Genomic DNA, 25,301 nt, shown 5'->3' with positions numbered 1-25,301 from the left:
TTTTTTTTGTTGTATTTTTTTGTGGGTTTTTCTTTTTTGGTTTCTAGAGAAGCTCATTTGACCATGATGAATAAAAAAAAACCATGAGTTGTATTTGTTCGTTTGTGTTTGTGTTTTTTTTTTTTGTGTGTGTGTGAGTGCGGGATTCTTGGGATAGGGTTTATCATAATTGTTTAGAAAAGCAAGTAAACCGAAAGATTTTACATGAAATGCAAAAAAGATAGTAGTTGTTGTTGGTTTTGATTGATTGATAATTAAATCAACTATTTCAATTCTTCCATAGCTCCCGTCTTCTTGTTCTTCTTCACCTGGGCATAGAGAGAGGCGGCTTTATAATTGATGGGACCATAGTGCTGACTCTCGAGATCGGCATAGATGAATTCATCATCAAAATTGGCTGCATTCAGTGGCTAAACGATGTCGCAGAATATTGACGAGTGGTAAGTACAATAATATATACAATATTTTGATATACAATATTTAGAAACCTTTTAGAATTCTATATAAATATATATAGAGATGGGACATGCGTTTAACCTTAGGTTAAGGTTTGGTTAGTTTCACTATCTTTTGGTTTGTTTGTTACTTTTCTTCATGCGTTTTTCTTTGTTTATTATATTAATAATCTATTTTAGCCTGTCGTTTTTTTTTTTTTTTTTGTTTTTATTATTCTTTATTTCATTCTGCGTTTCTTCTATTGCTGCGATTAATTTTTTGGTAGCTTTTTGCATTCGATTGTGAAGTTTTGGCATGAGCAAAAGATTTAGATAATAAAGGATATAGAAAGAGCGGAAGAGTTAAAGAGAAAGTGTGTGCTAGATAGTTATAGCATATAGAACGATTTTTCAGGAACCAACGCCAGAATCAACGACAGTTGAAATAAATTATTAACATTACGGAACGAACAAATGAACTTGGGAAATCAAATTAAACTGCTTGAAATTAGAAAATAGTTTACCTTTTCGTTTGCTTTTTTTTTGACATAAAACATTTGGTTTTCTTTTGTTTTGTTTGTTTTTTTAGTGGAAAATTACACAAATATGTTTGAATTTAGAATATATAGGTATTGCTGCCTTTGTATGGATCCTCAAAATCGGACACATGCTATAAGAAATCACAATTTTTGGTTGGTTTGGTTTGTTTTAGAAATTTTTAGAACACACTTGGATATACGAAACAATATATGTTTATATATGTAGAAAATTAAAACATTTTTAGTTAGTTTTGTATAATGGATTTATATATAAAATGAAATGAGAGTTTTAGAAGAGGTAGGGGTCGGGGATATATTTTTTTGATGAATTAAGTATTTATGGTAGGTAATGTTATGAGTCTGAGGTTTTGGTATGCCGCTCAAGAGGTTTCCTTTTTGTGTTTTGTTTTCTTTTTAGCTTTGGTTTCGAAATAATTGCTGCATATTTACAGATGAATGAATTTTACATATATCTTTAAAACTAAACTCAATTATTGCCACTTTAAAATTAAATTGTTGTCATTTTTCCTTTTTTCGATTATCGACTTTTCGCTTGAAATTAAACATTAAACACATCCGAGATAAGTGCAGAGAACTGTACAAGGGTTTTCTACTATATGTATGTATATAATATTCTTTATATATAAATAAATATGCTTAATTAATAAATTATGTTGTAATTTATTATATATATATACACAAAAAAAAAAAAAAACTAATTGCAATTAATTCAAACTTAACACATACAGTCAAATGCCGATTTATGCGTTGCCTTAAAGAACATTTTTGTCGCCATTTTGCCACGCATAAATTTGGCCATAGTTTTTGTTTTCCATCTAGAGGGGAGGAGAGGGGTTTTCTTTCTCTGCTTGTTCATAACATACATAAATACGTTTCGGTGTCATTTCCTGTGTTTAGCTACTGTACTTAACTATATAGATCGAGTTGAACTTGGGAATGATTTTTGTTTGTTTTTGGTATTGATTTGACATCATTATGCTTATACTGTCGATTGATCTATTTAAATCGGTTTTCTGTATATGTGCCTATATATTAATATGTATTTATATATCTATATGTGTTATGTATCTGTACAATACGTTAACTAGATGTCTTTTTTGGGATGTATAGAGTAAACACTCTAATTGGCCGCGAATTAAACGATTTCTTCAAATTTGGTTTTGTGTTCCTGGACATCATCATCTGTGAGTGCCGGAATTCTATATATACCCTATGTATGTATGTATGTATGTATGCATGAATGTCTATATAGTATTTATTCAAATAGTGTATCGAATGAGTCTATTTCTGAATATCGGCCAATATATATATATAATTTTTACAAAGTCTATAATTCTAAATCGTTACCTTTTTCAGCTGAACTCACACATACACACAGACAATTTGCTAGTATTGTATAGAGAGAATCTTGATCATTAATTTCTATTTCATTTTATGTGAATGATATTGTGTTAAACTTTGAATTCTTTTTTTGTATTGTTTACCTATATCATAATATCGTTATCATTATAATTATATTTATCGTTATATTCAAATTTCACACATAAGACATAAAAAAAAAAAAAAAAATTACTTTATGCTACATTAGTTTTATATTTATATATATATATATATATATATCCCCTCATTTTTCATTACTCTCTATATATTCTAAATACCTTGTATGCATCGTTTAGGCCATTTCGTAAATTTCGTATCTAGGGTTTATGTATCTATATGTTATATATATTTTTTAAATGTGAACTTCGCGATAGCTTTGGGTCATAAAGTATCTTAATGCCCCAGCTGTTGCATTGGCAATTGCCGTTTGCTGTTGCTGTGTTGCGGCATTCGTATGCGAGGGGGTTGGAGGCGGTGCTGTGGCATTTGTATCACCATTTGCATACGGATCTTCATCGTCCTCAATGCGATCTTCGTCTCCATTTCCATCTACCATATATTCCTCCTCGCAAAAGCTATAGCCAAGATCCTCTTCATCCTCTTCATTGGCTTCCGCTGATGCGGCAGAAATAATCATTTGCTCGCTGTGTTCCTTTCTTGGTTGTGTAAACTTAAAGTCTGGATGCGTTTTAGTTAGCACCTCTAATGCCTCCAATGAGGCGGCGGGATTTAGTTGCTGCTGTATGTGCTTGTGTTGTTGCTGCTGTTGCTGCTGCTGCTGGTGTTGCAGTTTAGCTTTAGTTAAATCTGGCTCTATGCTCTCAACTGCTGTTGCTGCCGCATCTTCTTCGGCAGCAGGAGCAGCTGTTGCTGATGATGTTGCTGTTGCTGTTGTTATTGTTGCTGTTGTTGCTGGTGTGGGTGAAATTGGCTTAAAGGCATGACGCTCATTCAGAGTCAATGGACGATAGTCGCCCTCTTTATGCCGCTGATGATGATGATCCATTTTCTCCTTTTGCAGCTGCTGACGTAGTTGCTGTAGTTTGCCATTGGCCGTCTGGGTGGTCTGAAAGTGGAAGGTGTGATGTTTGCGCAATGGCAGACGCATTGGGCGACGCACCACCAGACAATCGTAGGCACCATCTGCTGCTGTTGCTGCTGTTGCCAATGGATGTGGGTGTGAATGCAAGTGGGCAGCATTAGGCGGTACTATGGGCGGCACATATCTTAAATTTCCAACTGTATTCGAGGTGGAAGCTAATTGTGTTGCCTGCAGCAGCAATTCGTTTGGCATTAGCATTTGTTGTTGATGATAGCCATTGTTGTTGTTGTTCCTGTTGTCATCGCTAATTTGTTGCTGCTGCTGCTGCTGCTGGTATTGTTGCTGTTGTTGTGTGAACGATGTTGCTGCTGATGACGCAGCTGGCGCGGATTTGGAGCTGCTATCACCGTGGGCAGCAAAGGCTTCTGAATTACCGTCGTATTGTTGGTGGTTGGCATTAAGGGTATCTGCATTGTACCGTTTGATATGTGCGTAGGGGTCACTGATGGTTTGTCGTCGTAGTTTCTTGTTGCAGGTGTTATTATTGTTGTTGCTGTTGCTGCTGCTGATTTTGTTGATCCGTTTAATTGCTAGAAATGGATTAGTAGCCAGCAATTTGATTTGCTTTGGTTAGTTTGTAAGCAAATTATTCGGCATGATATTTGTATTTGCATGTTGTGTTGTGATTTGTTGACATTGTTGTTGCAAAATTTCACCATGTTTCCACATGAAAAATCATATATTTCAGAACAGAAATAATATTGCATGTAAAATAAATGAAGAAAAAAAATATAAACAAATATATATAAGTACAATTTAAAAATTAAAAATAATCCCAATTCTCAATTATCATAAAATATTGGTTTCTTTTTTTAAATTATACACTTGTACTTAAAACAATTGGCAAATATAGTTTTAAGTAAAATTCAATAATTGAATAATGAAAAATTAAACAAAATCTATATTCTCTTAAACAAAAACACTAACTGGTATACTTAATGCAATCCAAAAGTTGATTTTTTCCATAATCCTTTTAAGAGATATGTAGATATATTATTGTTTCTGTTGGTTTTAAGTAAACTTCTCTTGGGGATTTCTTCAAATTCTTGAGTTAAATGTAATTAAACTTAAATTTAGAGAACTTTTTCTTTGTGATCGATTAGTGATGGGAAATAAAAATTATCCATCGATCATTAAATCATACGATTTTTCAAATGTTGCGATTTGACAAACAATTTGCATAATTTCGTCCCATCTAAATAGCAATTAGAAACAACATTTATGTATTATGTTCCTCTTGCTTTGGAAAAAAGATTGTCCTGAAGAGTTTGATGGTGGACCAAATTGAACTTCGCCAGTGGGTATAAAGTTTTTTAGGCTTTAATTTGCCTTCGATAGTTTAGCTAATACTTTTCTATGTTCTTTATAGCTGAAACTAAGATCTTGGATCTTGGAAATTTATATTTTTAAACCACTCAGGTTTATTGTATAGCAAGAGGCGATTAGATTTTAGAGACTTATCGATTAATGACTTATTTAAATCGCAATCTTAAGCAAAATAATCGTATCATATGATTAATCGTGCCATCATTAGATGGAATATCATTGCAAGTCTGTTGAAAGGTTTTAGGTCTAATTGAAAAGTTTTCATACACTTTTCTAAAAAGTCAAGACAAAATCCCCAATTCAATTTACTTTCTTTGAATTTGTAGTGTATTTTTGAACCCATTGAAAATAGTTTTGACCATATTTGCCCATGGGGGGCTATGCGTAAAATGGTAAATTACGTACCTCATAGGAAGCTGGAGTTGTGGAAATTACGCGTTGCTGTTGCTGCTGCTGAAGATTATGCTGCGACATTGTTGCTGTTGTCTTGCTTTTACCTCTGCTGGCGACACTGAGACTACTGGCTACAGAGAGCATGGAGGCCGAATGAGCTGGCTGATGGCCCAATTGGTACTGTTCGTAATCCTCAGGTGTTGTTATGTCCGTTGCTGTCGTTTGCTTTTGTATTTGCTGCTGTATCTGCTGGTGATGACGATTGCAACGTGAAGAGGAGGCAGCTGTGCCTCCAGTACCACTGCTATATAGCGATGTGCAGGATGAGAGAGATGTTGGATCTGTGACTCCACCACCACCGCCGCTACCGCTAATGCCTCCGCCTCCGGGATGGCTGGTGGAGGATGCCGATTCATAGGAGGAATTAATATGGGCAGGTGAACCGGAGCGCTCGTCCTCAACATTCATGTAGACGGGTTTGCGACCCAATAGCCCTGAGGACGAATTGATTCCTCCAGCTGACGTTCCCACTGCTGTACTATTAGCATTTCCCGACTTGTGAGATTTTTGTGCACGTTGATGACCCCCCATTGCTGTGGTGGGCAAATGGGACTCGTAAGAGCTATTGGATATACCGGAGTCACTTCTATAAATGCTCAGACGTTCGGGTTCCATTAGCTGAAAGTCGGCACCACCAGATGCTCCTGCTGCTCCTCCCACACCTATTCCTCCTCCTCCGACTATATCATTTTTTTGCTGGTGCTGGCGATGGTGATGTTTTTTTTTGTGATGCGAAACGACAGCAGCTCCCCCTACAGTGCCGCCACCAACTGTTGATGTTGCTATTGTTGTTGATGGCTGGGAATGTAGCTGCACAGTGGCCAGATTTATGTTCAGGTTACTGCTGCCGCCGCCCATATCCACATCGATATTGTCGGCAACGTTTTCATAAACAGGTGGATCATAGAGAAGCATGGGCTTACCACTGGAATCAATATCGCCATGGCCGCCACCAGCAAAGGAATGATGTCTTTTGCATTTCGATGCACTTGATGCCAATGAATTGGATACCAGGGAGGAGTTTAAACTATTTATCGGTGGCTTCTTAAACTTATTGCTTCCCGGAAATTTCAGTGAATAAAACTTTTTATCCGTATCTTGTCCGCCGCCTATCCCAATGCCACCGATTCCGCCAGATTTTCCACGTTTACCTCGCTGCATGCTGCCGTGCAATTCTTCGCCTGCTGCATCATATTTCTTAAAATTGCTAGCAGCCAGAAATGGATTTGTATTGAGTAGAGCAGAGGTTGGTGCTGGCGGCGGTGGTGGAACACCACGTTCAACTACCGCATAGGTGGGTTGATAATCATGTTCAATTGCATTCAATAGCTGAATATTCGATGCAGAATTTGTATGAAATTTTTGCTGCGCAGTTCCAGGCAATTTTTGATGATGATGTTGTTGTTGTTGCTGCTGCTGCTGTTGTTGTTGCTGATGTTGCTGGTGCTGCTGATGCTGATGCTGATGCTGCTGTTGTTGGTGATGTTGCTGATAGTATTCTGTATAGCTTTTGGGGAAACAATTGCTCAGATTATATTGTATTTGATGATGCGAGCTATCGTCGAGTTCATTCAAACTACGATTATGCTGTTGAGCCGCCGAAGCTGGCAGGCGGTGCATGGTGTTGTACTGTTGCCCATGTTGTTGTTGTAGTTGTTGTTGCTGCTGTTGCTGCTGCTGGTCGTAGTAAATTTGCTGCTGGTGAGGATGAGGATGTTGCAGAGTCTGGTGATGTTGCTGATGTTGTTGCTGCTGCTGCTGCTGCTGGCTGTTCATTGGCTGACTGATACTTCCATTGAGTCTCTTGGGTCGTGGAGCGACGCGCACCACATTTGTGTTGTTATTAAAATTTGTAGGGGTAGTAGAGAACTGGATGCGGTAGGCGGTAACATGCGTTCATGGTTAGAGGCGATACACGTGAGGCAACAAGTGATGATGCAGCAGCGTATGATGGATAAAGTTGAAAGAGAACATGACAATTATTGGTTAGTTTTTAGTTAGTTTTTGGAATAGCACAAGTTAGAACCTTGTTAAAGTTTTTTTTTTTGTGTTAATAAATGTTGTTTTAATGTTTTTAGTTTGGCTTAGTGTTAATTACTAGCGACCAAAAATTTTTCTTACAAAACATATATGTATGTATGTATGGGTAGGTGGGATTAGAGAGAAGGGGTTTATATATATATATGTACATGTGGTAAAAATCAATTTGCAAAGAATTTCTATAGAAAATTGGTCATCAATCTTCATTTCTTGTTTTTTTTTTTTTTAATTTTATACTATGTGCAGAGTATATGTAGATATTCAATTTATTTTTAACAAATAAAACATTAAAGAAAGCTACATAGCCTATGTATGTATGTGATCGGACAATAGCTATAGATTTTTTTTATGTTCAAAGAAACTGAAATTAAACTATTGTGGATTTGTTCAAAACTTGAGTTAACAAAAATTACTTAGAAAATAGATTTAGAAACTCTGTCAGGACATTTACCTAATTAGAAATTTATTAATTAGATCGGACAACTCCCTTTTATATTTCATATATTATGTATATTAAGACAAAGTTTAGTGTATCATAATGGTCGATTAGTTAAGTTAGTTAAAGATAATGAAAAGAGTTTAAAGTTTAAAAAAACTGAGAAATAGGAAACTTATAAACTATTAAATAAACTCTAATTATCTATCAAGTAAAATATGTTTTTCATATAACTAAATTATAAATAGATAAACAGATTTGTTTCTTTCTTAAAAACAAAAACTTACAAAACGAATATAAGTCAAATCAAGAGATACAGAGAGAGGAAAAAAATATATTTTGTGGCATAAATAGTAAATAATTAAATATAAAACGAGATTTTTTTTAACAAGATCAAATAATGAGATGAAATGAAAAGCAGCAGGCAATCGGTTGAAGCAAAAAGCTTAAAGATTTTTTTCTATAAATGGTTTTAGCTTTGGTATGTAGAATAATTGGTACATATATGTAATTCTTCTATATATCGCTATAGATATCGTACTTCTAGTTAATTTTAAAAACATATTTTAATTTGCTTTGCTGGAAAAACTCTTTTTTCAAGACATTACAGGTCAGCAAAATTATAATGAAACCAAAAGAATGGAGCCAAATAAATTGAAATATATGTATAAAATATGTATGTATAAATATAGATAGAGAGAGAGAGAGATATATATAGAGAGAGAGCGAGACATAGAGCGCTAGAGAGTGAGAGAAAGATATAGGCAAGAGGCAAAGCGAGTTTCATATACCAATTTTTTGGTTTTTTCTTTTAGTTCAATTTCATGGAGTTTGGTTATTATTTAACTAGGTTGTGTGTTGCAGTGCATTTAAATAGTGTGAGTGAATTGGGTGGTTGGGTGATTGGATTGGATTGGATTGGTGAAAAGTGGTGAATAGAAAGGTTTTTTTTGTTTACGGTTTTTCGTTTCTGTTTCTCTAAAGTTTAAGTTAAGCAACAAACAGAAAAATATTTTCTTGTAACTGTACCTTGTTGGGAGCCGTTTGGAGGCCATGAAATGGTAGATTCTCATACTCGCCAGGTTCCGTCAATGGATCCCCCAGTGAAGACGACTTGTCGTGTACTATATATAAGGTATATATATATTTTTTTGGTATATGGTGGTACGGATCGGATGATTTGATTTTGTTTCATTTTTTTTGGCAATTAGAGTTGATTTTTTTTTTGTTTTTATAAAGTTTTGATTTGTTGTTGTGTTTCGACGAATTATTTTTTGTTTGTTTTTTTATATAAATATACACATATATTATATATATATATATATATATTTGTTGTGGTTTTGTTTCATCAAATTAGAAGCAAATCAGATGAGATAATATAGATAAAAGAAAAGGAAGAATAATGGGGAGAAAAAAAATGGGAAAGAGAAATAAATTAGTCGAATTATAAATAAATATATATGTATTTAACTTATAATTTCTTTGCTAAAATCATTACACTTAAAACAAACTTAAGTTCAGTTTTCTTTTTTTAAATATTTTTTTTTCAATGCACAATTCACCTAAATGCGTAATTTTGCATTTTTTTGTGCATCCTTTCATTTTGTTGTTTTTCAAAAATTAAAAATTTACAGTTATTCAAGTGAGAATTTAGAGAGAGACAGAGATAGATATGTTTAATGTATATCACAAGCATGCAACATGGACAACACGAAACAAATGAACAAATCAACAAACTTATTCTACATACACTTTCTTGCAGGCCATAAACAAAAACAGGAAAAGAACATAAACATTTAGAAAATAAATGATACATATACATATAATTTGTATATATATATTGAAAAGCACATATGTATATATAGATTTGGTTAATGAATTATGATTGATAGGCAAGCAAATAATATCACAAGTTCTTTCTTGGTTTGTCTGTATTCATTTATATATTTTTTGGTTTTGGTTTCGTATTCTCTTACTTGTCGATTATTTGTTGTTCTAGCTTTTGTTGTTGTTGTTGTTGTTGCTGTTGTTATTATTGTAGTTGATATATGATTATATGAGGACCTCAGTATTCGATTCATTATAGTAAATTACTTACAGCAATAATAATAAAGTTGACACAAAGAGAGTATGGATATAGTGAGGTACATTGTTATATACACAGGAATAATGTAAATGTTTATGACAACGATAGTGTTAGGAAATCAAGATGGTGACATTCACTAAGTCATAATAGGAACAAAAAAATTGATACGAGTATATTTATATTCGGTTATATAAACAGTCTTCTAAAATGCATGAAACCTATACCTATATCTGATGATTTATTCATTATTTTTTCAATCTTTCTTTTTCAAAGGACGATATGTTCATATGTTTGTATACTTTTGATCTAAGGGATATATATGTACATATATATATGTAGTATAAATTTGAGTTTACCAAAATTTAAACAAATGGTTCACTGATCATTTTATTAAAGAAAACATTTATTTATTTTTATTATAAAAGAGACTTCAATTCCCTTAACTTGAAAAGCAAATAAAATGTTAAAAACTTTATAGTTTCATTATTTCTTTCTCAAATAAAAAGCTCAAAAAAATATATATGAGGTTTTCCTTGAAACTGTATATTAAGATCAAAGCCACAGTATATAAATAAGACTTCATAGAGCAAGTTAAAGCTTTCCACAACTTTGGGATACTTATAATCATATGCAGATGACTAAAGACTTTTTTAGGAAAATTGCAAATTTTTTTAAAATTGGCAAAAAGAAAAAAGAAACACTTAATTAAATGCATTGGATTTGCGTGTATATAGCCATTTGCTCCCTGTCTGTTTTCTGGTCTTGGTTCAAGCAAGTCATTCATTTCTAATAACCTGAAGATTTAGGTTTCTAGATAGGTATCTTCTATGTACATATGTATATTTTTTTGTAACCTATATTGAACAAAGTCACCTTCAAATATTGCAAGTACATGGAATTAACTTCAAAAAGAGAAAGGAAAAAGGAAACCGCAAACATTGAAGTAATAAAATTGTAAATGATTTATGGTTGGATAAAATGTGATAAAATGAGATGAGATATATGTATGAGATATGTTTGTATGTGCATGAGCATGAGCATGAGCTTGTGATGACTTGCCAGAGTTTGTCTTACTTTGAACGCGTTCGATTTTGCTGCTGGGTGATACGAGGACCGTGCGTTTGAGCAATGGAGGCAATGTGGTGATTGTGTTGCTGCTGCAGCTGCTGTTGCTTCTGCTTCTGCTCCTGATGGGTATGTTGCTGGTGGACAATTGTTGTTGCTGCTTCTGCTGTCCATGGCCATGACGCAAGGGCAACATTGGTGGCGGTGGGCGTGGCGGTGGTGTGGGAGATTTTAAGATGCTCCTCTGTTGTTTGGGATGATGACGCTCCAAGGAACTCACGCCAGGCCCAACGCGGACTATGGGAGCTGTTGCAGCTGTTGCTCCTTGGGGAGATTTTAGTGTGGTTGTTGTGGTGTCCTGTATTACAGTTGCCATTGCCGTTGCTGTTGCTGTAGCCATTACTGTTGCTGGCGTTGCTGGCTTGTCTAATAAAGGCGCTTGAAATGTCACAGAGGCATGTGATTGGACACTGGTGGGATTGTGAACTACGTTGCTGATGACATCTTTCAATGTTGTCGCCGTTGCCGTTGATGATGTTGTTGATGTTGCTGCTGTTGTTGTCGTTGTTTGATTAGTTGCTGTTGGCGTCTTTTTGTAAGTGACTAGCGATACGTGAACGATATGTGACAAATGTGTGTGTGTGTGTATGGGTGTGCATGTAAAGGTGATACAAAAAAATTAAAAACAAAAGAAAAAAAAACATAAATCATAAGTCTATATATTTATATATGTAGGTTTGGGGGTTTCTTTAAATCTTTACCACTGCCACTGCAGCGTATTCCCTTGAGGCGATGCTGGACGCCAAATGGACTGGCTGCTGCTGCTGCTCCTGCTGCTGCTACGTCATTATTATTGCCACGTCCTCGCCAAAATGTTTGCAATAGACCCACATGACTTCTCTGGCTATCGCGTATGCCATCATCTGGTGATTTCTTGGCCCGTCTAAAGACAAAGGCCAATATCCTTTCCACTCTCGATGATGAATTTGTTGTCGATGCCGATGGCATTATTCCGCTTGGGCTCTCCAGACAATATGTTGCTTCTGGACCAGACGATGTGGCCTCATGTTCATCTGTTGATGATAATGGTTTTATTTTGATCATTCTTCGACTGCCCAAACGTGTCGATGATAATCCACTAGCTGTTGTTGTTGGTGTTGTTCCTAGTGCTGTTCCAGTTGCTGTTGTTGTTGTTGCTATTGGTATTGGTATTGTTGTGTCCGTCACCTCGGTTAACATGGTGCTATTGGAGTTAGTTGTTTGAGTATCATTCAATACGGCACTCAATTGTGCCGACAACTGACTTGCATTCCCTGCCTGCCCTGCCCCACTGAGATTCGGTTTCAATGTCATACGATTCACGGCTAGATTCTCTTTGGTATCGCTGCTCACATGTACCATCACGCCGGGACGCAGTGGCCAGCGTGGGGGTGATTTTGGTATATTTCCATGTCCACCATTTCGCTCAATGGTGGTCGGAGGCGTGGCCAGCAACAACTCGTCGTTGTTGTTTTCGGCTGCGGGTAGCGATTCTTTTTGTTGCTGTTGCTGTTGTTGCTGTTGTTCATGTTTTTCTTGCTGCGGTGGCAACAAAGTAGCTGGCAGCAATGTTCCTGCCGCTGCTGTTGCTGCCGCTGCAGAATTTGTTGTTGTATCTTGTAGGGGCAGGGCAATGCCCACTTGTGGCAAAACTGGCTGATATGATAGCACACTGATAGTTGATATTGTTTTTGATGATGTTGATGTGGTTGGTTTGGTGGAATTGTGGGTGCATTGTGTGGTTGCAGTTGTTGTTGTAGTAGTAGGTTTGGTTTGTTGTGTAAGTTGTGTGTTTTTATTTTGTGTGCGAATTTTTTAAGTTGAGAATCAAGCAAGCGATATAAAAAATCCATTTTATGATTACACATATGAGTGATAATACACAGCATTATATAACGCAAATTATTCACAATAATCAAGAAGCAATTATTCAATTGTTTATATATGCAACGAAAAACGTAATTGAACAAAAAAGAAAAAGAGATAAATTAAGAATAAATAAATTAAATATTTTTATAGCAATTATATATTATCAAAAAGTATATATGTATGTAAGTATATTGTAAGCAAAAAGCAAAAAGCATGCAACAGTTAACAGTTTAAAGATTTGAACAAAATTTTTCAATAATTTTCTTTTAATTTGTAAATTTGTTTAAATTTGAACTTGAAACCATTTATGCAGAATAAGTCTTAATGTTCAAAATAAATTGATATTGTAAAACTTAAGAGTTTTCTCTCTCCACAATAGCACTTTTGGCACCTCTTGCGTGTAGGATAAACACCTGTCGAAGTCCTCAAAGAAATCAATTTGAAAAGAGTATACATGAAAAAACTGATTTTAGCTTTGCTTTCTCCATCTTTCTTTTGCATCAGATTATGAGCTGCTCTTGTTTTCTTGATTGAGGAGTAATTTTTCACTTTATTCACTTTGCGCTGTATATGCAAATTGCAAATGTTGAAAATATTGTCAATAAAGATGCAGAAAATGTTTTTTTTTAGCAAGAATCTCTTTGGTATCTGAGAATCTAAACTTATTTAAGTAATAAACTCAATATCATTCAGCATATCAGTTTATAATAAGTTTTTCATTCTAGTTTAAATAAATCGAGTCTAACTAAAACTGTGTGTTTTTTAGAGTTCGAGAGATAGTTCCTTCGCGAATAATGAGCGGGATTTTAGAGTAACTAAACTGAGAAAAGGTCCCCGTGTTGTTTTCACAATTCTTATGATTTCAAGTTCAACCAAGAGCTAATATATTATTAGAAACTGATTGCCAAAAATGGAAATAAACAATCAACTGAGGAGAATGAAAAATGGAAAAATTTTATTGATGGAAAACGGTATGTTCACTTACCTTTGATTGGCGCTGATGGAAACTTCCGTATGATCTTTACGAATATATATATACACACATATATATATATATATATATTTAAGAAAAACATACATATATATTTATATTGAAATTAAATATCGATGTATGCGTGTGTGTGTGTGTGTGTGTTTAATGGTGTGATTGCGTGTAATTATTTTATATTTGATTAGCAGAATTAAAATGTTGTTTAATTTATTGTTGTTTTTGTTTGTAGTTTGAATTGTTGTCGATGTTGTTGTAGCAGCGAGCAATTATGAAGTGAAGTCGCGGTGTATGGGGACAATAGTCGTTGTCATTGTTGTTGTTTTTGGATGTTTTTTTTTGTATTGCAAATTAAATTGAGATAGAAATAGGAAGAAAAAACAAAACGGCAAGAGCGTAAGCAAAATAGTGAATGCGTATGACAGAGACGGAGACAGTTGAAAAGATAGAGAGCGAAGCATATCAATAGAAAGGAATGAGGGAGAAAAAAAATATAATTTCAAGCGAAAATAATTTACAATAAATTTGCAGGCAATAACAAAAGGCAATCATTATGTTGTTGTTGTTGTTGTTATTTGTTTGTTTTGCGGTTGTTAATTAGTTGCATTTGTTGTTGTTGTGTAATTAATAATTATTTTAAGTTTTTTTTTGTTTTGTTGTTGATGTTATTGTATTTTGCATGTTGTTTGCATTTTGCAATTTTCGCAATATTTCATTATCCAATAAGGTATATTTTTTTATTTTCATTTGTGTATGTGTGTGTGTGTGTATAGATGTGTGTGTGTGTATATATTGATGTTCCATTTTTGATGTTGTTGTTGTGTTATTTGTTATTGTTGTCGTTGTTGATGTTGTTGTAGTAGTTGTTGTTGTTGTTGTTTAAGCATTTACACATTGATGCAGCCAAGCAAAATTATGTTTATGTACATAGAGCATAATTTTTAATTGAAAAAACAAGAAGAAATTTTTTTAATCAATATTAATAAATAATTAAATATATTGTATATATGTATAAGTAGAAGAATGAATATTTATCCAATTCTGTTAATTAATGCTAATTACTTTAAATGTTGGTTCGATCATAACAGGAAAATAAGTCAATCTGTCTTTGCATTAAACTTTTAATCATTTAAAAATTTACAATTCAATTATGTGCGAAATTATCTACTATTATTTTCAGTCATTGTATTATTCAATTTCTAACTTCAATTCAGATTCATGAAATTTGGTTTTGTTTTTGCATTACTCGTTTGTTTCTAATTCAAAATACAATTTATAGGATCTTTCTTTTCAAATATAATTCATAAGTTATATCATTATTAAAAGCAAATTATTTGAAAATTTGAAATATTCCGATTTTGTTTTCTTTAGTAAATGTCAAATGTTTTTTTTTTACTAGAAGTCATATGTATGTTGGGAATTTTGAACTCTGGCGGTCTATACTTAGTCATGTCCAAAAGGGAAGTAGCCTACTTAAATCGACAATCCAATTTTATTCAATATGGCAAAACTGGCCACAAGGGCAACATGCTATTAAAAGCAAGCGAGGATATCTCATGCGAAATAAAATAAATATTTAAAGCGAAGGCTCAGCACGTGCTGGTGTCGTTCTGAATTAAACTAAAGATTGTGATAAACTCAAAATACAAATGCACAAGAAATTAAAAAAATAGGGAACGAAATATTTAAACAATATTCAGTTTTTGTTTTGTATTTTCTTTTTTTTTAACCAATTGATAGATATGGTAATTTATAACTTAATTCTAGAATTTCCTCTGTAGTCTGCTTAAAACTAAACTAATTTGGAGATGGTAGTGGTACGAGAGGTACATAGGTCTTTGGGGACAAGGTTAAATGTATTTTGGGTAGGGGGGGAGGGCAATGGATTTGGGTGGACTAATAATAGACTCTCTTCTTACTTATTAGCTAAATGGCACATGGTACTCACATTTATCCTGTCGCCGACGTCGACGGCAAATGCAAATGATTATGCAACAAATGATAATGACGGCTAGCAATAAGCCCAATATGGCGGCCACCAATATAATGAGCGTTGTTTTGTCCCATCGCTGCCACCAAGCCCGTTGTTCTATTTAAAAGAGAGAAAATTAAGTTGAAAATCAAATTAGTGATAAATAAATAAAGCGATTGAAGATAACATGGAGGGATTTATCAGGTAGAGGATCAGAAAAAAAAATAAACTTGAACTCTTGACATAGACGGAGGAGGGGATGGAGGGTGCATATGACATGCCATAAGAGTGACATCTGGTTTTAAGGCTGCCTACTTATTATGATTAAATGCTTCGTTAGCTAACTGTCTCACTGACTGACTAACCGACTGACTGACTAACTGACTGACTATAGCCACATTCTCTTGATTCTGGCTTAGACAGTAGAACATCGCTTCGTCTTCGTTCAGCCTCTTTAATTTATCAACTTGTCACATGGCTTTGCCCCATGCAATTCCCATTTCTATCTTCCTTTCTTATTCATTCATATCTTCCTCTTACTCTCTTTCACTCTTTCTCTGTTACGTCTGAGCATCAAGTATGCAGTTTTTGACACAAATGCATTTGCAGGTCTACCCACAATTACATGCTCTTACCCTCTGAAACGAAGCTTGTTTCTCTTTTTATACCCTCACCAAAAAAAGCATATTCGTAAATTTACAAAGTTCCCAGTTGTATTGTGTTAGAATCAATTCGAAGTCCCTACATACAATCCTATACAATTTAACAATTAAAAAGTTGTATAGATTCTAAGACAAGTTTTTTGTTTGCTTTTGCATTGATTTATTTTATGCCCCGTAAGCTTAGCTAATGAAAGAAATAAGAGAAGACAAATGTAAAGAATGACAAAATCTACATAGTTTTAAGATTTTCCAATATACATATGCAATAACTAGTTTTATAGTGTATCAAACAGTTATAATATTTATATAACTTTTATGGCATTGTTTCTATTATCGTTTTGGCTAACGGAGTAAAAACTGTGTTAGTCAGTAGGTTGTAGATAATATGTAGTAGCAGTGTGGCAACAGCAGCTGGCTTCCATTTCTACTTACTCCTATATTCTCTACAGTTCTACAGTTTGTCTCTCATTGTTTTCCGTATTGCTATAATTCAGCTGTTTATCTTCCAAACAAATGAATTGTCTTTGCCAGCAGCGTACGCGCGGCACATTGCATACTTTATGGCTGTCTGTCTGTAGATGTGTGTGTGTTTGTGTGTGTGTGTGTAATGTATGCCAGCAGATGCCTTTGTTTCGAGAAACGTTTATCCATGTATTTACTCTCTGCGTGAGTAAGTGAGTGAGTGAGTGAGTGTGTAAGTGAATGCATGTACTTCGTATTTCTCGCATATGTTATGAGCTATTCATTTTGGCGTGCTGATTCTCGTGTCAACAACATTTAACAGTTAGGCACCACCTACAATTCAGCCCTGTCCTTACCCCCCTGCCCGCTGTCCCTACTGACTGCATTGTTCTCGCTCTGTCTATATACATATATGTGTATGTATATATTTATACCCTTTTCCTATCTTACCACACATACAACTCTAAATAAGCGAAATGAAAAATGGCGGTTTTCACAGTTGTGTTGGATTAATGGGGTAAGCAGCAGCAGCAGCAGTAGTCTTTATAGATATGTATATCCGTTTTACGTTTTTAACGGTCATTGTACTAATTTCCTACCAGATGTGCGCATTGCTAAACTTAAGATATCAACTTTAAACTGATATTTATTTACTTTCTTTTTCTAGCTATCGCAACTATTTACACTAATATAGTGAGTTTTTTGTGTTTAATTTAGGTATCTACTTACTTTTTGGTCTCACTAGTTAGCGATTAGTAGCATTTTTGGTTAGTGTTTAATTCAAGCAATTCAACGAGAAGATAATAGTAAAGCAATGATTGGGTTAATATTTATAATAAATTGTTTATTTATTGTGGTTTAAATGGCTACTAGTCATTGTTACTAGTTGCTAGTATGTAGTCTTCTTTCTCCACACACATACACACTCACACATATACTATCACACAAATCAAACTTCATTCACATTGAACAAAATAACAAAACTAACTCAAAGAAACCTATATTGGCATTTACCTTGCCACCAAATAAAAAGCGCTGAACCAGCTGTTGAGCAATAAAAAATAAAAAACACACAAGATAAAACCAATATTTAAATAGATAATACTGGAAAATTTTTGGGAGGAAGAATGAAATTAGAAATCAGGGTGACTAAAAGCTAAAAGTATAAGAACAAAGAGTGACAAACAAATTTTACATTTTATAGAGAAATTGCAAATTTAAATTTGCAATCATAAATTTAAAAAAAAAAACACAAAAAACCGAATTAAAAAAGAAAATGAAGTCAAGACAGCGCCATCTGCAGTCAAATTTCAATTTCAATTCAATCAATTGAGGAGCAGACCGAGAGGGTCAGAAAGTGGTGAATATTTAGCAAGTAGATAAAAAGGCGAAAGATTTGGAACAGACATTAAAATTGAAATTGAAAATAGACTGGGCGAAAAACTCATGACTTAAGCAGCTTATCAAATTGAAGGAGCAAAACTGGAGAAGAAGTAAAAAAGGACGCCACTGCGAATGGCATAGTAAAAACTGTGAACGGATTTTGGTCGCGGTTAAACGCAAAAACGTGAATGATGGCAAAAAAGAAGAAAAAAAAAATAAAATAAAAGTAAGTAAAGAAAAAAACGAAAAGTGAACAAGAAGGGCAAACGCCGAGAATAAAATTCACGAAAATCAAGAGAATCAATTTCCGCTGACTCTTGTTCTTGTTATTGTAATAAAAAGTAAAACGAAATGAAAACCAGATTTTATTACACTTTAGAATCTCATCTCGGCAATAAAGAATTAATTGCCATTCTTTTTTTTTTTTTTAATTGTGGCTACTAGTACTTAGTGAAAGCAGAGATCGATTAACTAGTTAATTATTAGATTTAAGTTCTATAAACTTTACTTACCGGCAACTTCAATGTCACAGAATGCACCCAAGCCGACAGTATTATTGGCCACACATCTATAGGTTCTGGCAATGGCATAATCCTCTTGTAGTATATAATAGCTTTTGCTAACAGAAGCCTTTTTATCGCCATTGCCCAAAGATTCTACAGTTTCATTTTCAGCTTTAATTGACCATGAAAAATCGGCCTGAAATAAGAAGAGTGAATACACACAAAAAAAAATGTGAAGAGAAAAAGAGATTTGTTTCGTTATTATTGGGAACATGAACTTGAGTTACACTTAAACTAGTTAAACATAGAGTTAGGTACCACATACATATTCATTTTTGCATTCATCTTTCATTTTCCCTCATCTCTTTTTGATTATTCAGGTATTTTTGGGTTTTTGCCCAGAGCTTTTGCTTCGATTTTGCTTATTTGTGTTTGTGTTTGTGTATTTGGTTCTTCTGATAGCTCTCCCAGGGGTTTGCTGGCGATGCATTTCTTTCGAGTTTCACTGAATGTTTACTTGAAGCTACAAAACCAGCTCCAGCCACAAAACCAGCTCCAGCGTTGGAGTGCCTACAATTTGTGATGACATATGGCCCGACTCTTGCCCCGGCCCAAAAGCTTTAACCACATTACCATTTCCAATTCCAATAATTGGCCAAAGACTTTACTCCGAAATTTCCATTTACCTATAGGTACCTATAAATTTTATTACCACCCTACGTCAAGTTTTTAACTGAAGCAAATTAAATTACAGAGCAGTTGAAACAGAAAAAAAACGGGTAACGGAAATCCAAAAGAAAAACCATGGTAAAACCTAGAGAAACAAAAAAACTAAAAGAAAAAAAATGCTGCACTGATTTATGCGCCATGGCAAACTCAAACTGCAAACTGTTTGGATAGTAGCTGCAACCTGGCCAGAAGGTAAACTCATAAAATTGAAAATTCTTGCAGCTACCTATCGAGCAACCAGCCAAAAGGCAGATGAGCCAAACAGCGGCAACAGAAGTAAGAGAAAATCAGGGAAAAAAATTGAGAAAAAAAGGTGAGGGAAAAGCAAAAACGCAGTTCCGCTTAGTTTCTCCAACTCTTGCACAATTGAAATGCTATCGTTATTGCCATTTCGATGGCCTGCCACCCATATATGTATATGTGTACCTTATCCCCCATGCGCCATGTGTGTAGGTCTGTGTTTGTGTGTTGACTATCAAAGTAAGGTTAGGTCGTTCATTGAGTGCATATGCTTACTTTGCAAGTCATATGACTTTAGAATGCCTCTTGCCTTATGGATTCACAAACTCTTGGCTTCCCATATATAGGTACATATAGTAATTATAATTTTTTCCCCGACTTACACACATAAACTATTATGATTAGGGGGTCAACTTTAGGTTACGATTGACCATTTCTTCATTAATATTTCTCATGAAACAAAATCTGCTAGCTCTTTTGTTAGGGTATTCCAATTGGTACTGGTGAAAATTTGTTTAAACCTTGCCTTGTTTATTCATGATGTTGCGTACCCTTTATGGGTTTGTTCACTTCCTTTCCATTCCCCCCCACCACCACTTTTTCTATATAGCCATACAAAAACTCACCTCTTCAGGATTTCCGTATGCTGTGCAAATTAATGTATCCTGGTCATCGATCTCTTGTCTTTCAATTTCACAGCGTGGTTTAACTGCCGAGCAGCAAACGAAAAAAAAAAAGTGGAAGAGAAGAGTTAAGAGAAATGAATGCAAATACAAGGCAAAAGGGGCAAAAAGGGGAAAGTTTAGCTGGCCTCGTTAACACAACCATTTGATGATTTGTGTTGGTCTTTTCTATTTACTCACATTGGACATCGATTACGGTTTCGGCAATACTCTTGCCATGCTTATTAAACGCCAGACAGGTGTAGGTGCCATTATCATTGCGTTGCATTGCCTTATTGATAATCAAAGCGTTACCCCGGGTGATGGTCTGGTCGCGGAAACGCCATTCATACGATGGCTCTGCATATTAATTAATTGGTGTGTTAAACAAATCTCAAAATCTCAATTGTCTAATACTAAGTAACTAACGCTCCCTCTCTTCTCAGGGAGCACTCGAATGAATCACTTACCGGGATTAGCTCGAGATTTGCATATGACACGTCCCGGTATGGTATCTTCCTGCACATAGACAATGCTCTCCGAAACGGTTGTATTATCGGGGGCATCTGTGAAATATTTGTGAAATATATATCGATGTATGTATGTATGTATGTATGTATATGTAACTGTGACACGGCAGTAATCTCGGGTCCCGGATCTCAGTTCTATGTACTCACATTCAATGCTAAAGTAGGTGGCACTCTTGATGCCCGCTCCCACTGAATTCGATGTGGAGACGCATGAATAATTCGCATTATCTGCTTCAATATCGAATTTTTTATTTGGCCAATTTGACATATTGAAGTGCTGTAATCGGTTTGCAAAATCCAACATGTCAGTGAGAGAGAGAGATAGGAGGAAAAGATTTTCATTTTAATGAACGGATAGTACATTGGTGGGGCAAAGAGTGGGTGGTTGGTCTCTGGTCTGTTGCTCTTGTTGTTGTTGTTGTTGTTGTTGTTGTTGTTGTTGTTGGCAATGGTGGTGGTATTGCAGCTGACACATGTCGTTTGTTTTGTCGGTAGGCGATTGTATTGTATTGTACAATTCAAAATTAATTGGGATTTCATTTGTCATGTGAAGTGGCGTTTTGTTTAAGTATATACTGAGAGAAATTAATAAAAGAAAGTAAACAACAAAAAACAAAAAAACCGCCAACAACAACAAAAATTTAAGTTTATCAATCGAACTGACTGAAGACATCAACAACTTTTCGTGTTTAAAGCGAATTGTAATATAAATTAATTGAATTAATTTGCATTTTTTATTTTGCTTTTTTTGTGTTTTGTATATTTGATTTTTCTCAGTGCATTTGAATGTTTAGCTAATTAGACATAGAGAGTTGTTCATGTGACAAAACTTGAATTGTAATTTGATACAGATAAATATTTAAGTCGGCATTTATGTAGGTATTTGCTTTGCTTTCTCTATATAAATTTAGATTAAGTATAATTGATTTGATGCATTTCTCAATTGAAATGTTTACACCAAAGATTAAACAAACATTGAAGGACTTTCGCATATATAGAACGTAGAAAGTTATTTTCCTTTGGTTTTCTGTTTCTGGGTATTTTACCCAATTGCAACTTCGGCTTACTCTGAAGCAATCATCTATCAAAAACAAATCCCCAACTAAGCTCAATTCTGTTGCTCACCTCACTGAAAAAAAAAGCTAAAATCCTGTGAACAGTACGATGCAGTTGACCCTTGCCTGCCCACCCTTTGCCTTTCATCAAGCCCTTTATCCGTTCAATATTGCTATGGAATTTAAGTAGTGAATGTGTGTGTGTATATATGTATGTATGTATGTATTGGTATATATGTACTTACCAAAACTGAGAGCATACTCTCAAAATCACCAGTTGCCGGGGAGGCATCCATATACTTCTCTTTGACAAAGTAACGGGTATCGTTCTTCTCAATCGGCACACCATCCTTCAGCCAGGAGATCTCACAGCGTGGCACACACTCAATGCGACAGGTCAGATTGGCATTGGCCGAGGAATGCAGCATGCCCGTATATGGTGACAGATTCTTGATGAAAAATGGCGGTGCATGTACCTCCAAATTGACTGTGGCCATAACACCCTTGCCGCCCTCATTGTATGCATAGCACGAGTAGTTCGTTCGGCTGTCTAGGCCAACTGGCTCCACTGTCCAGTCCTTGGTGACAATATCCTGAAGGGGGCCACGACCGCCGCGTAACCAACGATATCTGTGGGGTTGCATAACCATTTGAGCAATGAACGTGAATTTGCCCATTTTGCGGTATAGTGCGTAGGAGGATTGTACGGAAGCGGAGGCAGAGGCAGAGGCGGATGCGGATGCGGATAATGGTTGTCCCCATTCCCCATGTTTCCCCGTGTATAGGGTTAAGATTTGTGATTGTGGCGTGTATGTGGTGAGCGTGAGCAATGTACAAAGGGAATGATTCAAATGTAAATCAATTAGAGCATGCGTTTCTTTAATTTCATTTGTTGAATGGGAATTGCCAATTGTTCTGGATCCTCCGACTCCCAATAACGATGATGATGGAGATGATGATAATGATGACGATGACGATGTGAATGGGTTTTCTTGCTTTTCGAGGAGTTCTTGTTGCTTTTGCAACAGCAACGCCTCGAATGCGGCATCAGCCTCATGCGGCAGCAGAGCTTGCACCGTATGATAAACTATTTCTATTTTTGGTATTGTTTTTGTTGTTGTTGTTGTTGTGCTGGTAGTTGTAATGGTGTTGTTGTTGTTGTTGTTTTTGTTGGCTTGTGGTAGTGATGGTACAAACCTATTCGATTCGGGATAACCCGGATCATCCACAGAGCAGGAGAATATCACACTCTTCTTTTTAACAGCAATCGGAGGGAAATGAGTCAGAGTTGCCGGTCCAGGCTCATAGTGTACCTAAAAAGAATAAAATTGAAAGCATACGGAAGAGTATGATAATTTGAATCATGCTGACTCTATGTGTAAGAAGTTATGACCTACCATTAGTTCCTTCTCCTCACTGCGAGGACCCCAGCCAGCAGCATTTAGACCTTCACAGGAATAATTGTAAAAGAAACCACGTCCAATACTCTCCAATAACAATTTACTGGGATCAATATGGCAAAGATCCTCCTTTATAAAATGAAAGGAAATTATAAGAAATAATTACTTTATAAGGAAATTTCAAAGTTTTGAATAACTACTTACTCTTGTTTCCTCACAATCGGGTAGCTCTTTGAGCAGAGTAGAGTTGGCATACCAACGCACTTTGGTTAACATCGATGGATTGGCATCGATAATATTACAGAATAGGGTTACATTCGATTCATCGCTCTCTTTGACAGGTCCCTCTGGTATCATAAGAACCTCCACACGGGGAACATCTTGAACAAAATCGTGGAGGATTAGCATGGTTTACTTTTAAATATGTCTCAATATTCTTACATTGAACATCCAAATCGATTAATTGATCTGATGAACCTTTGCCAATGGCATTCGATAGTTCGCATGTATAATTGCCAATATCCTCCTTTCTGGTTGATTTAATAACCAGGGCTACATTATCAGAATTTCCACCCTGATAATGATCCGTATCATTCACATTGACAGTTTCATTATTTCGATACCTAATAAATCAATGGAAAATAAACATAAAAGAAGAAAATTTTACTTTACAATCATGACTTGTCATAATTTAAGGTGCTTGATGCTTTTGGGCTAGTCAAAAAACACACACACAGACACACTCATACACAGTCATTCTCACTCTCTGTTTCATTTATTATGTAACAGAGTTACAAAGAGAAAAGGGAGAGACTTTTACTCTTGTCGTATCCAAGGCTATTTAAAATTTATGGGCACGTTTCATTGTATTTTTGTTTTCATAACACAACTTGCACAAATCCAAAAAAAAAAAGAAGAAAATATCCCACTCCAAATTCACTCCCTCAAAACATGAGTGACATGAATTGCTTGAGAGGGAGTGGCCATGTAGTGTACTAGAATGAGATGAAGTGGACTCTGACTGTGACTGACTTTTGAGTTCTCCTTTTTTTTTTAGCCGGACAATTGTATGAACGAAATTATGTCAAATGTCTTTGGGGCCTTCTTCTGTCTTTAACTGCTTTCCATTGCTTTACTTATTTAGTACTCTTTCCCCCTATCCACCCATCGCCTGCCTGCTTGTGCCTTTCTATGTATATTTTTCTCTAGTTCTATCGTGTTCATTTTGCATTTTGTTGTTTGACAAGCTTGTATACGTATACGTATTACGTATGTAGGTCTCTCAGTAGGTCTCTTCTCATTGCCAGGGTTTTAAAATCTACTTACAAATGCTGCACAATTGGCAGACACAAAAGAGTTCACGTTGACATTTCCATAGAAATAAGTATATAAAAGTACTTCTCCAACTGAGTGACTGAATGGTCCCTTAAAGACTTAACTCAACCTTATTCTTGTCACTCTCCTAAACATATATGACACAAGTTGCAAAGTTAATATTAAACCAATAAATTTAAATAAGGAAAAACAATAAAATAAAATATATGTAGTTCAGGCATGTAAATTATATTGATTCAAAAACCATTTAAATTTCTGTGTTATTTTAAACTAGTTAATGGTTTCATTAACCGTTTATTTCTTGTACTTAAATCTTCTTTCAGGGTCCTAAAATTTTACACAGCAACTGCTGAACTGCTGTTATTTAAAACATTTCCTATATTCAATTTTGAGAGCTTTATTTAAATCATTTAATAAATTCGTTTTGCATTTGCAATATAGTCCACCTGCTGAGTGAGCATGACCGCAATATTGTGGATATTTTGTTAAAGCTTTCTACATACATATTTTTGTTGACCACTAAAAGATTTCCTGGACATTCGACATTTATCTCTGTGGGATATATGTACATATATAAGATAAGAAGGACA

The 25,301-nt window shown here is 35.1% G+C and overlaps 1 protein-coding gene across 1 annotated transcript in view; it reads right to left on the bottom strand.

Annotated features, from left to right (window-relative positions):
* LOC6645552 overlaps positions 1 to 25,301 on the bottom strand; it is a 65,023-nt gene continuing 39,722 nt past the window's right edge. The window contains exons 10-27 of the mRNA XM_047011915.1: positions 23,818 to 23,999; positions 23,581 to 23,756; positions 23,374 to 23,505; positions 23,174 to 23,289; positions 22,222 to 22,606; positions 21,069 to 21,198; positions 20,862 to 20,957; positions 20,593 to 20,751; positions 20,356 to 20,438; positions 18,770 to 18,956; positions 15,727 to 15,867; positions 11,623 to 12,693; positions 10,892 to 11,461; positions 8,761 to 8,855; positions 5,208 to 7,124; positions 2,730 to 4,040; positions 959 to 976; positions 1 to 410 (exon numbers count right to left, since the gene is read on the bottom strand). Of these exons, the coding sequence (XP_046867871.1) occupies positions 264 to 410; positions 959 to 976; positions 2,730 to 4,040; positions 5,208 to 7,124; positions 8,761 to 8,855; positions 10,892 to 11,461; positions 11,623 to 12,693; positions 15,727 to 15,867; positions 18,770 to 18,956; positions 20,356 to 20,438; positions 20,593 to 20,751; positions 20,862 to 20,957; positions 21,069 to 21,198; positions 22,222 to 22,606; positions 23,174 to 23,289; positions 23,374 to 23,505; positions 23,581 to 23,756; positions 23,818 to 23,999 (6,916 nt within the window). The 3' untranslated portion in view covers positions 1 to 263. The remainder of the gene's footprint in view (positions 411 to 958; positions 977 to 2,729; positions 4,041 to 5,207; positions 7,125 to 8,760; positions 8,856 to 10,891; positions 11,462 to 11,622; positions 12,694 to 15,726; positions 15,868 to 18,769; positions 18,957 to 20,355; positions 20,439 to 20,592; positions 20,752 to 20,861; positions 20,958 to 21,068; positions 21,199 to 22,221; positions 22,607 to 23,173; positions 23,290 to 23,373; positions 23,506 to 23,580; positions 23,757 to 23,817; positions 24,000 to 25,301) is intronic.

This window comes from Drosophila willistoni, assembly GCF_018902025.1.
Source record: "Drosophila willistoni isolate 14030-0811.24 chromosome XR unlocalized genomic scaffold, UCI_dwil_1.1 Seg143, whole genome shotgun sequence".
NCBI classification, from domain to species: Eukaryota; Metazoa; Arthropoda; class Insecta; order Diptera; family Drosophilidae; genus Drosophila; species Drosophila willistoni.
This window is presented reverse-complemented; position numbering and strand designations above follow the sequence as displayed.